This window comes from Tenebrio molitor, chromosome X, assembly GCF_963966145.1.
Source record: "Tenebrio molitor chromosome X, icTenMoli1.1, whole genome shotgun sequence".
In the NCBI taxonomy this organism is placed as follows: domain Eukaryota; kingdom Metazoa; phylum Arthropoda; class Insecta; order Coleoptera; family Tenebrionidae; genus Tenebrio; species Tenebrio molitor.
The window spans coordinates 246,365-265,040 of NC_091055.1; the positions used below are offsets into that span (position 1 = coordinate 246,365).

At 34.1% G+C, this 18,676-nt stretch overlaps 1 protein-coding gene across 3 annotated transcripts in view; it reads right to left on the bottom strand.

Annotated features, from left to right (window-relative positions):
- LOC138139911 (Kv channel-interacting protein 4-like) overlaps nt 1-18,676 on the bottom strand; it is a 104,276-nt gene that overhangs the window by 4,920 nt on the left and 80,680 nt on the right. For all 3 annotated transcript variants that reach the window (XM_069060498.1, XM_069060497.1, XM_069060499.1), the window contains one exon: nt 5,011-5,081. In XM_069060498.1, coding sequence (XP_068916599.1) covers nt 5,011-5,081 — 71 coding nt within the window. The remainder of the gene's footprint in view (nt 1-5,010; nt 5,082-18,676) is intronic.

An 18,676-nucleotide genomic window follows, 5' to 3' on the forward strand; every position in this document is an offset into this window, starting at 1 on the left:
TTATCTGTTGATAACGCTAACATTTCTCCAAGAGGCTTCCTGTTTTTCATCTTCGCACTCAGAATAAAAAATGTATTAACGGAAATTTGTCAGTTATCACATTTTTAGATATTCATAATGAACCTGACTGGATTTTTTATATCTATTTGGTCCCATCGCACGGTCAGATCAAAGATTTTTGTGCTTTTTGTAAAAATAGATTGGCGCAATTGTTTCCATCGAGTAAACTTTCGTATCGATAGTTTTTAATACTGTTGTAATTTTCGTGACAACGCAAATTCAGATCAATGGCACACTCATTTCTCCAATAATGCCTGAGATATTGGGGAACTAAAAAACATCACAGCGGAGTTGTTTGTATACAGCTCTTTCAAAATATATTTTCCCCTTTGATACTCGATAACGATGACGTAAACCGATGTATAAAAAAAACTGGTAATAATTGATAAAGTGGCAAAGGTTCGAGCTGCCCTTTGCTGGGTATTATTTATAATCTGCTTGTAAACAGTTTTGTAATTGCTATAATCCTATTTTTTCAAGCTCGCAGCGGGTCGAGAGCTTTGATGTCATCAATAATTTTCTCTCGGTGTCTGTTAATTTATCGGAGAGTCCGAGATATTTTGAATTTTGTTATTAAAATTATTGCTCGAACAAAGGAGAAGGATGCGGTGTTGCCGTTGTGTGTTGATAACACGAGTCTGACACGCGACGGCTCCTTTCAGCAGGATTTATTTATTTGGGAAAACTAGCGAAAATGTTTTATGCATGTATTTAGATGCACACGACGATCAAAAAACGGCCTCACTCGGCATTTTTTAACAGATGCCATTTCAATTAACAATTTAATTAAACGACAACAGATTTCAAGATTAATTACAATCTAGGTGACACCTATTATACCAAATTTTGCAGAGCCACCGAGTTTGCACAAAACCGGTTGAAATTAATGCAAAGGGTTATATTTAATCTCGAGGTATTTGATCGTTGACATTTTGATTTATAATCACCGTGAAAAACTACCTACAGATCTAGACACTATCGATTCGTATTAATTAGTTATGAGCTCTTCATTTTGGATTTATTCAGAAAGGTGGTCGCAAATCGCGGACGAATCAAGGAAAGATCGTGTTCGCTTAAATATTGGACGATTTCGGGCATTCGTTTTTGTCAATATGAGTACCTACGTTTTGCTTCAGGACTAGAATCAGCACTTGACATTTTCGAAATTAATTAACGGAAGGATCGACTTTAGAAATCCATTTAATCCATTTTTGTTTTGATTGAAAAAGTTGATCATAAATTGTTCCACAAATTACATTCCGAATTTCACGGTTATATTTAATCTTCCGAATTCGGAGAGATAAGTCAATAGAAATCTGGGTACAATCGGGGGAAAAATTGAAAATGTCAGTGTATTCAATAACGTGAAAGCCGCCCACCATTAATCTTCTTAAAAGAAACGGTTTGAGACATCTCTAATTGATTTTTCTTAGCGGGAAATAAACGACCTCCTTGCGACCTATTAGAAAATGTCCAAAATGCGAATTGCGATTAATCGGGCTAAGGGCACAAGTGGTCGTATCAGCGATTTTTTCCCAGATTGCAAGTATTGAGACAGATCACCGACATCTGTTGGAGGAGACGCAAAGGTGATCCTGAACACCACATTAGGTACTACTGTCGCCAACACCAAACAAGTTGAGAAGTGTTGTAATTGTTGATTTAATCCGGTGAAGCTCCACATTTCATAAAGAACTTATTAATTAATTTGTGAGAACAGGAGTAATCTTTATCTAAACTCGTTGACTGATTATTTTATTTATAAACGCGTAATTAAAGCTACCGCTTTCACATTCTGTATTATTTACGATCCATTAACGTACATTCGGTGCAGTGTTATCGCTTTTTAGGCGCAACAAAGAGCGGAGGTGTTGTCATTGATTACTGTCCCCTAATCTAGCCAGAATTACATAAATTATGTCTGATAAGTCTAAATGACGACGCTAACAATAGCGCAGTCCTGTACAACACCCACAGGCTCGGATTGAATTAACGTGGCAAAACAAGGCGTCATGTTTTATTAAAAAAGCGGACATTTGAAATTTTTAATTTTCATTCCAAATTTTCCGTTCACCTTCCCCCATGTTTACGTTCTTTTAGGCGTTCATTCATTGTTCTCACAATGAAAATATGAGAGAGCCTCGAGATTTTGGTCAGTTCGACGATTTCGAGCTGTCTGATTTATACATAGCTATAGATTTTGTTTATTCTTGCACGAGCACCGACGCGGGTTTAATGGGGCGGGGATTAGTCGGCTTGGTCCTTCACAAGGACCAAGGATGCATTTCGAAACTTACACTTTGACCTACCGTCGTAAATACAGCCTTTCTCAATGCAATCCAAACAAAGGATCTGGTTTGCACAAGCGGCTTGTTATAATTTTTGAAATAGATCCGACAATTACAGAAAATGTCCAATGGGGGAGAGTTATGAATATAAATATCCGTTTCAGTCTCATTTTGACTCCAAGTCAGGAGTTAGTTTGAACCAGAAGCTTCTGAAAGATGCGTAACTGAAATAAATTATCAATTTAGTCGGAAAAAACACTTTAAAAACTGTGATCGATGGAAGTAAAAGTTGATGTTGTTTCCGTACAATACGGATTGTCGGGTTTTAATTAAACATTTTTCTGGTTGTTAAATTATTTTGGACCTAACTGAAAAGCGTGGATGGTATACTTGCCTGAAATTTGATTTGACTTTATTTCTTTTCTCGAGTATGCATTTTTTATGTTACTACTATGCGACTTGATTAAAAAATTAAAAATTAATGTCACCGGCCACAGTTATGCATAAACGCTGGAACGGTTTATGTCCAAATAACTCTAATTAATCTCAAATAAAAAAGCGATTTTTTGTAAGTATTCATACGTGATTAATGAAATATTTTACATAAAAATTGTATTATGTAGATGTTGTGTTGTTGTAGGTCACTTCTCGTTTTTCTTTCTAATTTTGGTGAAAAAGCTAGACTGAATTCGTGAAAAGAAGAACTTTCATTAATCGCCTGTCGAGGTACCTACCATGAAAAAACTAATCATGTATCTAGATTGTACAGAACAATCGATTATTATTATCCCTAAGTGAAAACCTTAAATGAAAAACTTAATTTGGTTGTTGGTTCAAAAATTACAGTTGCGGATCGGGTCGTAACTGAAACGTTATGGAAAAAATCTTGTTCAAATAAGTGGAAGTGGACATTTGTTATAAATGTTGTTTGCCCTGATTGTCAACAATTAATATTATTGTTGTGTCTGAATAGCGGCGATTCATTGACACGAACTTATTTATTAATGTTGCTTTCGTTCCTCGTTGTCGCTTATTTAGTATTCAGGGTAACTATGTACTAATTAAGGCGATTTGTATTAAGTTGGCAGCCGTTTGTTTAATTTGTGTTTGAGGCTGAGAAAACCGCACCACATAACTTATCGACAAGGGATTCCCCTACGCATTGCTTAGACGTAAGTTGAAGTTGCGGCGATGTTTAGTGTTTTACAGCTTTCTGCAAACACCGAATGTGAAAAGAAAAAGCAAAACCAGCCGATGCATAAAGAGAGAGACTCTCTGGAGAAGAGTTTGGTAAGATAGTGTAGGGGAGACCGTCGAAAAGCGAACACTCGCGACATACCGGTCGAGAAACAATAGCATAAAATGGCTCAGAGCAGACGTCATATCTGCTACCTGTCTTACTCGTGTCATGTCACATGAATTATGCAGGACGTCGCTTTGAGACAATATTAACGTGGATCGGTTCGGTTAAAGGTCATTGTCGACTAAGACCAACTTCACAGATCAAAAATTAGGGAGATAAGCACACTTTGAGGGTTACCTGTGACAAAAGTCAGTCGAAAGGACACCGCCAACCAGCGTGGCTAAGAACGGAATGATGTGAAGCGCTAAGCGCACCCTCTGCTATTAATAGAAGGAATCAATATTACCTCGACTCGACCCCGGCGTCAACGCTACCCCACTAACCATGGCCAAGGACAAGACACGGAAGGTGAAACCATTCCGGTTGCTCACATTTCACGCGCCGACACATGACGACATGTCAAACGAAACGAAACCAATACAAAAATACAAATCTGCTGTTGGCCAGATGCTACGATTTTTTTTCATCAGAATGGGATCAAAAATGCCGGTGTAATTTGACAGATGACGGGCGTGAAATTTTCTTTGATCTAACACCACAAAGCGAGTTTTTTAATTGTAAAAAAATAGCAAAAAACAATGAGAAGGTTTATTGATTTACGCGTAGTTATTTATGTAAGAATGAGAATAAAACGAGGGACAAAAATTCCCATAATTCATTTAAGTAGTGAAGTGATGACTTTTACGACTCTAGTCGCCAACTCTCTTTGCTCAATTTAATACTTGTTTACTATTAATACACAGACCTTATCGCAATTTACATAATAAATAGGGGCTGCATAGGTTATGTGTAACGTCACTTGTCATGTAGGTATTTTATGGAATTTGACGATTTCGGATTATTAGGTTGTTATTTTAATCGAGTGAAAACATTACACGCGAACATTCAGAGGAATAATACGACCCTAGGGAATAACAGCTGGAGTCGGCTACCTGTAAGAATGCGAACGAATTTCTTGTTAGTCCACAATTAATCTTTCATTATTAGAATTTCGTGGTGGATTGGTTAAAAATAGCGAAACTTCTCTCACGTCCTGTCAAATTAATTATGTTTTACTTCCAGCTCGAACCATTCGTCCCGATCGTGCATATTTATCGAATGAAATGGCAATGCTCCAGTGCCGCACAATGTTTTAATTGTTTAATCAGTTCGGAATACACTCGGACTTTAGATATAATTGTAGAGGTCAAGGGAGATCGGAATCGTGCCATAAATCCCAAACGAAATTGATAACCTTTCCGTACATCACGTTCGCATTGTTTAATTCAAACTGCGAAGATATCGCTGCTTCCACTTTACCTCAAAACTTATTTTTCCTGTTTGTTTCTGCTTGATGGTGTTGAAAACATAATGAGCGTAGTTCGTTGCATCTGAAACAAATAAATGTCACAATAATGAGACACAAAGATTACAGATCAATTATGTAAGAATCTCGGTTCGGCGCATTTTTCACATTTCAAAACACAAGTGTGTGGTGTAGGACAGCGGATGGGCTTTAGATTAGAATAATAACCGGAGGCTATTAATATGGCCCCGAAGGATTCTATAAGTAATAAAGCCCGATCCAGCAAAATTGTAATATGTAATTTGAATTAAACGAACAGACCACCACACAAAATACTACAGTAACTCGAGCGACACAAAATTCTGTTGCCCATACCTATCTATTTATACGCTCGGTTTGGCTAGTGATATTTTTTCGCGCATCGTCAAGTTACTCATATAACGAGAATTTTTACATCCGCCCCTGCTTAAATAAACTCTTAGTGTAACAGAGAACTGACAAAAACGTCGTTTTTATTCGATTTATAAAGAATTTGTGGCGATACATCTGTATTGTTGGTTGCATGCCTACGGGCACTCTTCTCTCAAACCGCAATTAATCTCTTTCAAAAACTATTCAACTACGTGTTCAACAAGCGAAATTTATGTTCTCTACAATACACATCTACGGTTTAATTGATTGCAGTTAACCGGACTACCACAAGACATATGTTACCGACTAAATTTGTTCCGAATTGAGTTAGCTTCCTTTCGTGAGGGGTTTTTGCCCAAAATGGTTTTATACATTTATGTCGCCGCTGTTGATCAATACTTTTACTAAAAAGACAAATTTGGTAAGCAGGCGGGTGATTAAAAGTCAATTTGTTTTTGTTTCATCACCAACTCGGGGCTAACACGGTCTTTTATGGCTCGATAAATATTTGAAATTATACTCCGTCTTCATTAATGCAACTGTCAAACGAAGGACTCGACTTTTGCCTCATTTTCAAGAAAATAGATATCTGCCAAATCCGAATTTAAAACACAATCACAATCGTGCTTATTTCCTTGGCTTGTTATATTTTATCAATTAATTTTACTTTTAGTTCTGTCAGTATTGAATTTCTGTTCGCAGTTAATTTGATTCCATTCGAATTTTCAGTTTTGTGAAAAGCCAGTTTGGTAATGAAACTTGGTCAATGAATTAGTTCGATTATCAATTACAAATAATTATCCGGTGACCGTAGAAAGGGTTGGAACAGTTGTTAGACGAGTTCATGCTTTCGAGTTTGAACAAAAATTTTTGAGTTTTGTTTGGAAATAATAGACTGCATGGTGGTCTTTCAAGTGTGCGAGATACATCTTGCAAAGCTAGATTTACTCGTGATCAATTCAATCAATAGATTTGGCCTCCATGCGAATTTAATACTCAAAGGTGTCCGTTTAACCTTACGGTAGGTCACGCTATACCTCGAGTCAAATTCCGTTTAACTGGACATCCCCAGAATAAAAAAAAATCCGAAAGATTTCCCTCACCCAATTTGTATGTTTTCGAGCAGGTCACATTACACTGTAATTTTACTATCCTTCTTTCATCCCCATCTTGATTATAGTTCATTCTTTTGTTTATGTGTTGGGCTTGAAGTTAGTTCCAATTCGGAGTAATTAAATTAGAGTTGATGGCACTGGATTCCGTTTAAATCGCGCCACCGTTAGGTGTTATTATTTGACAAAGCGGTTGGTGTAGTTGCAGAACAATAATTATCCTTGCTTTCGTGTAAACGTCTGAATTTTTCCACCGCCTCCCTCAATTCATAACTTAGCGAGACATTTTTAAACGTCCGATAAGAAAGCTCAATTGTCCCAGGCGAAGTACCATTAGGGTAGAAAAACGCGAATTATTATTTACGTTTTTGCGCCGATAATTTATTCCGGTGTGGTTTTGAAACAAACACCTGCTGAAAACGCTGGAAATGATTGATTGAGGTTTGTAAAAAAAAATAATACTGGACAAATCCCCTGTTTGGGTGATCTGATTTTAGTGATGCGTTTTATGGGTATTTGAAGATCATTGGATGCAAACGGGATTTGCAGCGAAGCTCCTGTCGCGGAAATAAAAACAGGATTTTTTTTCCGTGCGTACGGGTCGGTTTCGTCTTAATTAACGGAATTTAAAAATCGTTTGTGTGGACTGTACGCTTTGATAAACATGAGCAGATAATTTTTAAATAAACAGTTTCGGTGGGGAAAAGGCATTCGACGGATGAGTTGTTTGGAAACTTGTAAATACCCGGAGTATACGTTAAAAAAACTGTAGAATCCTGCGGGTTTTAAGCCTGGATAATTTTGGTTTTCTGACCTGAGTCTGTATTAAACAATTAAGTAAGTATGAAATTATTTTTCAGAAAATGTTCAAACCAGATGTGCTAAAACTGATGGTTTGGTTAACAATATTAAAAACAGACGAGTCTCTAGATTTGATACGTCATTAAAAAAATATTTCTTGACATTGCAAGTGTCATGATTTTAATAGTTTGCCTCGGGCCATGTTTATTATGTTTCTGAGAAAAGTTGCTAACTCAATACAGTCGATGATCGATTGTCTATTGAAACTGCTGAAAACCACACAGAAAACTTGAATAGGTTTTTTTTTCGATAGATTGGCGCCTAACTAATTAATAACCATTAGGAAACATCCAATTTTTGTAGATTTTCTGTGAGTTTAGTAGAAATATTTTATAAGTGCAGTACAAAATTTTAAAAACGTTATGTTTGTTACTATAAAATGGCACATTACACTTTGGTTTTAATTACCTTAATTACGATTACTTTTGTCTTAATTTTTAATTATCGTACTCTTATAAAAAATATATATCTATTAGGTAATACATGAAATACATAATATTTTGTTTTACAATACAAAAATTTTCGATAATAATGCGGAATCTGGAAAAGTGCCCTGAATGCTTGCAGCGTTTCCACGTTGAATGGCAAGGGAAATCCTCTCGAAAAGGAATTTCTTTGATTTTGAATCGCCTGATTCCGCAATAAGTCAGTTTCCGATAACATTAATGAAATCAATGGCTTCTTTGCACCAAGGGCTTAAGGTTTCAAAGGTTAAACCTTTAAATATGTCATTGAATGTGATATATTTGCCATGTTTGTGTTTGCAAGCCACTGCAGCGGCAAAACCTGAAACTTATGCATATTTGACTAGAAAATTAAGGAAAATATTACGTCAAAAATAATAATCTATTCTTATTAAAATAAAGACACAGATTTTAATAATATTTATTAAAAAATATTTATTGCTTTTGAGTGAAAGCTTTTTACGGGTATAAACTGAAGCCCAAAACTAATTAATTGTACTTTTCGAATAAATTTGATATCAGAGGTTCAGTCAAGACAAACATTTTTACTAATTTTATGTAAAAATGGGGAAACTTCGATCGAATCGAATGAATAATTTAATTAATCCTATTGAACACAATGGACCCCTTAGTGTTCACAATTGCACAATATTATTAAGCTAAAGCTTTTAGCTTTGTTTTAATAATAAAGCTAAAAGCTTTGGCTTAATAATATAGTGAATGGTGTAAGGAATTACTTAATAAAGTGTTGTAATTGACTCTCTCATTAGTATCAACTAATCGAGAATAAATAAAATTAATTTGTTCAAAAAATTCCTCCAAAAATTATATTATCGCACTGAATCGTTTTTCGTCAATCATTTTCAACAATTGATGACACTTACTGTCAAATTGAAAAATACGTTGTCACTAAAAAAAAATTAAAACAAAATACGAACTATAATTATCCTCACTATAATAATGATACAATTGGACAGATTTGAACATGTGATTAAAAATGCTGATGAACTATTGGAAGTTGTAAACATGAAAAAATAATCATCATTATTTGTTATATGAATGTGATTTAATTTGTTAGGCGGAGACTTCTCAAATTGAATTTTTTTATTAATTGCCGCCTAATTGTCGCAATTTAAGTAATTTGAGAATCTCGATTCAACAGTTGTTTTGAGCTAAATCTTTACCCTCGTGCCTTTTTAACTCGAGGCGGCTATAAATTTAAAACGGCAATTTATTATACGGTAATCTTATTCTGATTTAATTTTCACTTTCAGACATGCTCTGTGGTTTCATGTTACGTTCGAAAAACTATCAATATCACAGTCGCCTGAGAAAATCATTATTATTTGGCAACTCGTCTGGTTATCATCCGATCATTATCTAAATAAAGTCAACACCCTTATCTATTGTTCAGCCATAAAAATAAAATATGGCGAGAAAACGAGAGCAACACAAATTTAAAATTTCTCTATTGTCAGTTTTTTATACGCCTAGTCGTAAAAATTCGGACGGATCGTAAAACAGAGAACCCTTTCAGATTGTCCACCCCATAGTACGTCCAAGACAAAATACGCAGGAATATAGTGATTTTATTAATTACGTGCACTCACCCAACTGTACTTTTTGCACTTACACAGTTTACACCCCAACAAAATATTATAGAATTCACTTTTTATTTCAATATGTACAGCATAAAACTAAAATTATTATTTTATTGCAACCATTCCGTTTTCAAAATGGCGCCTTGACCATTTCATTGCGTAATATATCATCTGTCAATGCAATATCAATACAAAAATATGGTATAATGTACAATCGCGGCCATCCAAAAGTGAACGATAGCTTGCGAAAATTTTCGTATTTTTCGTTAGATTAAATCAGGGTGTATTCATTGGCGTTCGTGCAGCAGGCGTTACTATTTTAATAATTAAAAGTTGTAATAAATAATTTTTAATAAAAATGAGACTGAGAAGTAATTAATACATTATTAAAGTGAAAGTAAACTTTAGTAAAGAAACCTTTCCAACACCTATTCGTATTGGCCTCTCAAGCCTGTTTTCTTGCCAACGCCTCTTTATATTGAAGATGTAAGTCGTACTGCAATGTAATTCTCTGGCCACAGCAGCCAACGACCAATTTTCTTCTAGCTTTGCAATAGCCCTAGCTGTCTGAATCGGAGTGATGTGGCATTAAAAAAAAAAATAGTTTCAATAACTTTTTTATCGCTGGTGTCAAACTTTGACATTTTAGGACGCCTATGATTTAAAGTAAAAATCAAACTATAAAATAAAACCGTTCACTTTTGGATGGCCGCGATAGTACTACAGGCGTCTCCAAAGGATTAATAATAATCTGATGAATATGCAATATCTGACAAAAGTAGAACAACAAAATCGGTTTCCTCATTAGACCTATACAGGGTGTTATTGAAAGTTGTACAGATATTTTAACCACAAGCTACTGGTTTCATGTAGAACTCGGAAAAAATATTTAAAAAATTCTATGTCAAAAAATAAGATGACATTTATTTTTTGAGCTACAATTTTTTTAAATTGCTTTTAGTTTTCTACGTTGTCCTACAACCTCGTAGGTAAAATTTCGACACATTTTAAAAATACACCCTGTATATCTATCATGTTTTATAAAATGTACGCCAATGCGAAGTAACCTATAGGAAATATGCTTTAAAACAAGGAAACCGGATTAGTGTACGTTTTATAAAATATGGTATAGTATACAGGGTGTATTTTTTAAATGTGCCGAAATTTTACCTACGAGGTTGTTTGACAACGTAGAAGACTAAAAGCAATTTAAAAAAATGTAGCTCAAAAAATAAATTTTTTAGATTTTTTTTCCGAGTTCCACATCAAGCCAGTAGCTCGTGGTTAATAAAATATCTGTACAACTTTCAATAACACCTTGTATAAATTATTATAATTAGTTGAGAAGTTCAATTAATTTAATGGAACACTGTCGTCTCAATTTCAATAATTTATTGGGAACATTGTTGTATTGTATGTATAGGACGTTCCACTTCATCCAACCAGTTTTCAATGGGATTAAGGTCTGGAGATTGTGGTGGTCACTGCAAAACTTAAACGCTATTTTTAAACTAGTTACGGAGAGTTTTTTGGATCGTTATCTTATTGAAAAATGAAACACAAAGGCATTTTCCACTCTGCATGAACCATTTACATTTTGTAATACATTCCTATAAATAAATCGATTCATCGTACATACCACCAATAAAGGGCCGACCCCATTCAAAAGCATTGCTTGAATCATGTTTTATTATGATGGGATTCAATCTTGTGTTGATTGTTCGCCTCACACGTTTCGTTTCAGCAAAATTAAAGATTTTGTAACGAGTCTCATCGCTTAATAATATTTCGTTCTTACCCTCAACCGTGCGAATGGAACTTTGGTTACGCTATTTCTTGTAGAAATAAACGGCTTTTTACCTGAGCGTTTACTAAACAATTTTGCTTCATCTAACCTCCTCTGTATTGCCCTTAGACAAACAGTTATCTCTGGTATTTCAGCAATAATTTTAGGTACAGATTTCCAATAATTCCTGAACAATATAGGTACAGGATGAAATCGATATACATCAGAATATTAAAGTCTTAGAGTCTTCAAACCATTTGTGAAAATCATGTGCATTTTGATAATGTAATTTTTAAATAGATCTGAGAAAACTGTAGCCTCCACATTTAATTTTGTTGTTAATTTTAATTTTTTCAAAGATCCTAATCCTGGGTATACAATTAAATTCGTTGTAACTTCAACCATCGTTGCAATAGTTTAAACGAAATGTCAACTGTCAAGACCTAACCTGTGTTTCGCGCTGTGTTTGTGGAGTTCAAATAACGACATACGTTTTCGGATTCATGGATAATTCGACTACAAATTAATTTTATCGCTTAGGTCACTGTTAGATTTCTCTTGACCTCCATTGTGACAGTTTTCTCTTCATCCTTGATCTCTGCGTCTGAATCCCTTCGAATTTCATTTGTGGCTATCTGCAGGGAAATGACGCCTTTCTGTTGTTAAGCCATAAAATAAAAAGTGAATGAGGTCATGGAGTTAAATTTAAATTTCATAAAAATTCCAACCTCATATGTCATAAATCTCTCAATACTTGTTAATCAAGGACAAGCACAAATCGAGGTCAGCTGGAGCTTTAGCCGAATGAAGGAGATTTTTTCTGAAGCTGTTCCACTCACAGACTTACAGACGCCTGTAAAACATACGAGTACACTGTCTCCAAAGGCTGCATTTGTTAAGTGGAAGAATCAATAAGCGGGATAGGCTGGGTAACGTTGTCTGTAATCTGTGGTGTTTAAAGGGTTCTACAGAACCAACATTGAATTGCTACTGTTCATCACGTAGTATATGAGCTGATAACGCATAGTCTTCGGCATATTCCCTTGGCGTCCGTAAAGTGCGCCTTGCGTCAAAGCGATTTCGGTTTTAAGATACTTAACAGGATTTTAAACCGAAATCTCCAACTCACGAGAAAACCGAAACCTATCCCTCACAAATTCAAGGTACTCATCCATTTTTCCCCAATAAGTGTTAATCAATTCGACGGATTAAACCAACTGAGAAAATTAAAATCTCATTATATTATACAGGGTGTATTAAAAATGGCGCATAACATTTACATCACATGATTTTATGTTGAAATACAAGCAAAAAAACTCGAATACCAATTTACTGTTAACCCTCCGCTCATAGAGTTATCAACAGTCAAACTTCGAAATTTGCTTCGATTGTAATGGGGAAATACATTTAAATAGTACCAATAACACATAATTCAATAAGTAAAATAAATATTACAGCACTAGTTTTACCATTTTGATTATTGGTTTGTTTGTAATTTCATTTTAAAAAATGTTTTTCATAAATTTTGAAGCTATTGCGATGCAATGTTGTGCAACTAAGCTAGAGTGATTTTTTTCAACTTGAGTAATGAGTAAAGTTAGAAAGTAAGAAGGATTGTCATTAATGTCATAATAATAATTTAAAAGTTATTCGTCTAAGACCAAACTCACATTATAATTTTTTGTTTGCTATTCAATGTAGATTCGCGTAACATAAATATTATGCGCCATTTTTAATATACCCTGTATATACAATGTGAACAAAACTCATAAAAGCATTTTATGTGATGTTTTTAGGTCGATTTTATTTCGAAAAATGCCATCCTGTGACCCGCAACTTGTTTAAATGACGTCATTGATTTTTGCGCAATGACGTCATCATCATTTTTTTTTAAATGACAACCCCCACTTTTTTCTTTTCTTTCTGATACGTAGACCTTCCTTATATTGTTCAAAACACATTTCTACAGATTTAAAACAACTCCAGGGATAAAGATCCCTAACTGCTTGAATAATTTTATTACCAACACTTTTAACAATTTCCCAATCTTGAAGAAAAATAATAAAATTCAGAACTGCAAAAGAAAAACTTAATAACGTTTCCTTCTCTACTGCGAATGACAGCTTGGCAGCCTGTGGTGGCCGTCAGAGAAATGCTACCCCAAATCATCACAGACCCACCACCAAACGGAATCAATTGCCTGATGTAACATTGAGCGTAACGCTCATTGCGACGTTTGAACACCCTCGCACGTCTATCGTTGTTGTCCAGACAAAATCGAGACTCATCTGTAAATAAGACACGATCCCAGTCGCCATTATTCCAATGTAGCAAATTCCACCCTAACTTGGCGATGAGCTGAGGTCAACGACGGACCTATACGAGTATACTCTGTTTCTGAGCCCGATGCCGCTAAGTCATAAAACGACCGAAGCACTGGCAGATTCCAGTGCGTCCAAAACATTTCGTGAATAATTAATTAAGTATCTTCCCGACAAAACAAATTTGCATGTGCGTGTGTTATTACTGATTTATGACAACTCGATTTTACGACTTACCGGCAACGAACTCAAAAACGGAGAATACTCGTAGTTGGTTGTGTGGAGCGTAGATCGTGTTCAGCCAGGCGTCTTCTTACAGTTTACACACTTACTCGAAGGTTATTATTGCAAGTTGTCTTTGTAGCCTCTTGATGTTGTAAACCGTATCCGCAAAGCTCGTATTCTTAAAAAAAGATCTCATCTTGTGTATTCACTTGTTTCCCGGAATCTTTAGAGAACACGGGAAATCGTTGTATGGGAAACCCCAAGCCTTTCACCGATGGTTCTGTAGCTCCAACCTTCATTTGCCAATGTAAGAGCTTGCACACATTCATCACGGCTTAAATTGTGTGAGATACGTTCCATAATGAAGTAAGAATATCAAACTGTCACAATTTAATAAATAGCCAAGAGATTAACATTATCTTGGGATTACAAATAATTTACGCAATGAAATAATTTTTGGAAAAAACAAAACTGATGGGATGTTTGTTCAAAAGTCTTTACTCTTTAATACGTCCGTGTTCAATCCATCTAGTTTGGGTATACCTCATTCATATTTTCAGTAGCAAACTAGACAAAACTAGACAGGTTTGTTACAATTTAGCAGTCTTTCATAGTTATTTCCCTTTTGTGCACATCTATTTCTAACTTCTTAGTAGTATTTTGTCCGTATTACTTTTGTAGTAGCTTTTTCTTTCATTCGGTAATACATGTTTTTCTTTGGTTACATTTATCATCTGTTATATTTCTCTGCTATTGTCTATGTTGTTGAAAAAATATTAAATACGAGCGATACGATTTTACTTCCCTGTGATATACCTTTTTTGTTTTCTTTTCGACAAGTTCAATAAGTTTTCATTGTGTATTTTATATTTTCTTAATTTTGTTAACAAAAATAATGTCCTATCCACTCGTATGCTTCAGATCAAGGGTTTCCAACGAGATCGATGACTACCGTTGGATAGTGTTTCCAGAGAGTTTGAACAAGGGGATCAATAGTAATGGTTTGTATTACGAGTACATAATTCTGTTTTAAACTTAGCACTTTTTAGTCAGTTTTAGCGACCAATTTAAACGTTTTAAAGTATGTATTTTTAAGGTAATATTGGATATCGGAAACTGGTGTGGATCTGTAACAAAAATAATTAAATTCTGAAAACACACCAAAACTTTTATTAACTACTAGTTATTCATAGTTCTGATAATGCCAACAGCGTTGGAGAAAAACCTGTCAATAATTAATAAAAGATTGACGTATTTTAGGAATTTAATTAATCATTTTTGTTATTTTTAAGACACTTGGAAAGTGTGTTGTGAAAAAAATTTGAACGCAGGTGTCTGTAAACATTGTTTTATTAATTTTATCAGACAATTAAAATCAACTGAAATCATCAATGTTCATATAGTATGTTTCAAAAAATTCCTGGTTAACTACGGCTGTGAAAAACAAAAATATCGAAAATATGTTGAACAGATTTACATAACTTAACTTTGACTGCGTTGCCAATTGCATTGCCACTGGACTGTACGTGCGAAGCGGCGGTATTATTATCAAATGTTAGGAACGGTGATTGTCCTCAGTTCAAAATCATTTCTATTCACCTTGAAACTGTTGAAATTCACGATGACCTCTAATCGTTACTTTATGACAGTTCGTTGATGACTATGAAGTATCGTAATTTGCGGTTAGATGATTGCAGTTAAACCAAAAATTTCAAGTCTTGTTTTGCAGCCGCCCTTGAGCAGAATTTGTTTGATACATATGGCGACTTAAAAAATATAAAATAATTAAAAATATCTTACTTTTTTTTTAATAAGAGTATAATCCTTTTATATTTTATATTACTAAAATAACTAGTTCGGTTTAGTAATTTTTTAAAACAAAATTGTTCTTGTGTTTAAAACATTAAAAATCAGCCATATTTTTACTAATGTTTCATTATTTGTTTTTAATTTTTCAATATCATGCATTTCTTTAACATTTTATAACACATAAAGACAAAAAGGTCTATTTTCGAGACCGCTCAATAAACTACCCTTTTTCAATAAGTAGTTTTTAATATCAACATAAATATTAACAGTTAAATGCATTCCAACCCCAAAGAAAATTAGATTTGCTAACTAATAATGATAATATATTATTTTCAGTTGGTAGTGAGAATTTCGATATTGGTACCGACAAACTATGAGACATTTCGTAAATTACAGTTATCAGTGACAAGTGAATAATTTTTTTAGGAATAACTATTGCACAACTTTACATTTTTTGGAAAACCTGATACTTTAAAGAGAGATGTAGAAATATGTACTTGATAATTTTTATTTTAATGTACAATAATACGTAGTATACAGTGCGTTCATTTTAACTAACTGTTGCCATAGGCAATTGCATGGTAAAACTTACACCCCCTGTTAACTTTTGTTCCGATGAAAATATTCAAATCATTTCTGGAAGAAATTTGTAAGAATTTTTAAACCATCGAATAGATTACAATTCAATATACTAAACTGTCGAAAAAGTGGTGAAATAGTATATTATATACCAAGGTGGAGAAGTTCATGATTATAGCCAGAGCGGCAAGATTAGAGCCCGAGGCGCGCCGAGGGTTGTAAGGCGCGAAGGCTATAAGGGACTTCTCTACCGTGGTTTATATACTATTTTTTTCACTACTAGATACGTTAAAACCCTTTCTGATAATAATTATTAATCAAATTATTTTGTCGGATGCGACGGGTCCGAGTTGTCATTTCTTGACAGTTGGTATGAAAATCGTCTAGGTTCGTTAACCAATGAAATAGACGACAATATTTCGTTGCTAGGTGACGGTTGTTCCATTATTCACCACTGGTTAATAATGAAAAATTATTTACCTGTCACTGGGCCAACGTAGAAAAACGAAACTTCTCAGTGTTCTATGACAACCGATAACGCTAGACTTTATTACTAGTAGTGAAAAAAAAAAAAATTCTTGCTCGTCGGAATAATAGTACGTTGAGCGCCCGCCAGAATAGCGTCTTTGTCGGTTCAACCAGCACCTGACCATCTCCACTTTTGACTTTTGTCACTTTCATTTAAAAATAAATAGCGCGATGTCCTCGAGGCTAGGCAGAAGATGTAAACTCAACAAATATCAGAAATTATCAAAGGAATTTTTCAAAGTGTTTTCCTTCGACTGCTAGACAATATCCCAAGCGATCTTGAAAATTTTTTCGAGTGTTTTGTAAATGTCGCACTGTAATGGAATTACAAGCATCAGTTATTCTTGCCCTTAATTCCTCCAGAGTTTCTGGTTGACCTCTTATGAGGTCGTAAACTTGTGCGTTTTTTTAACTGTTGCCATAGGGATGGTAAAATTTATATCGTTCTGTTAACTTATGATCCACTGCAGATTTGGTGCTAATTTTTATTTTTGTAAGTACATATGTACATACAATACAAAAATTTCCGATAATAAATAATAATAAATAATAAATGTAATAAATCATTAATAAGACTACTAGTCGAGTCAATAAAGGTTTTTACTTCTTAATTCTCAAGAATAGGTCCGATTTTGATTTTTTTTTTTTGAATATTTGTTTTCATATATTATTTCAAATCAGAAACATTTTGATGGTGCCACATAAATATTTATATTGTTAAACAATAATTTTGCTATTTATGGAAAAATTCATTTTTTCACGCTATTTATTCCAAAGATTATATTTTGTATTGAAACTCTACTATAAAAAGTAGTTGTTAAGTTTGCACTTCTAGTAAAAATTTAATTTTTACAACAAAAATGCGGTACAATGATAATCGAGAAATCTATATATATTACATATTTACATATAGTTTTGGCACTACTATCTGTACCTACTTGTACACTAAACAGCACAATGGATATGTAATTAATTCATCATTAAAGTATTTTGAAAATTCGTAAATATATTTTCAAATCTGATTGTTACCTTCTATCGTTGTAGTTCAATCAACACTTACTTTCACACATCACATATTAAACATAAAAGATTTTTCATATAATCTCCCTCAAAACGTGTCATCCCTTATATTAAAAATATTTAATGTAAGGCCATAAGTAAAAAGAATGGAATGAGGAAAACGTCTAAATCATCGCTACATAGGTATATGTATAATATTTTTGAACAATTTAAAACGGATGTTAACGATGTTAGCAAGCTTTTCTACATAATTGATGGTGGTATGATACTTCACAGATTAAAACGTCAAACAGCAAAAATAAAAATAGATTTATTAATGTTCTTTGCAAAAAACTGACCCAAAATAATTTTCAACGTAGTCTAGCAGAAAGTGATGCTGATCTTTCCTCACGTAGCTGTTGTACAAGTACAAGAGGATATTAATGTGTTAGTGTTATTAATGACTCTACCAGATGATAGAGAATTGTACCTACTATTTAAAACCACGAAGTTTATGATCCATAGAATAAACGATGAACCGTTCATATAAAAATACATATTCAGAGATCAGGTATTTTTCATTTTCTCTTCCTTCTTGTCGCGGGACGTTATACGCACTGTTGCCAAATGGTCACCTCCGTGATTGTCACATCTGCAACGGTACGTATCGTTTCGAAATGAAATGACAAAAATATTTGGCTGGCTTTCCGACTAACAGAACTCGGAGGCTTAAAAAGTTCATCGTGTGGACACCTTGCTAAATGGATAGGTCATGCATAGGTGAACTTCCAAAAAAAAAGTTCAAAAATTGTCCTGTGCAAAAGGGCGTTATTCAAAATTTTCGAGTTACGTAGCTTATCGGATAGCCGATGTTCAAGTATTTTTTTGGTGGAAACTTCGTAATATTCTCTGTAGCCGTTTGGTTGTAAAAAAATAAACAATTTTCAAAAATGTATTGCGTCTTATGGACAGAATAAAATTGAA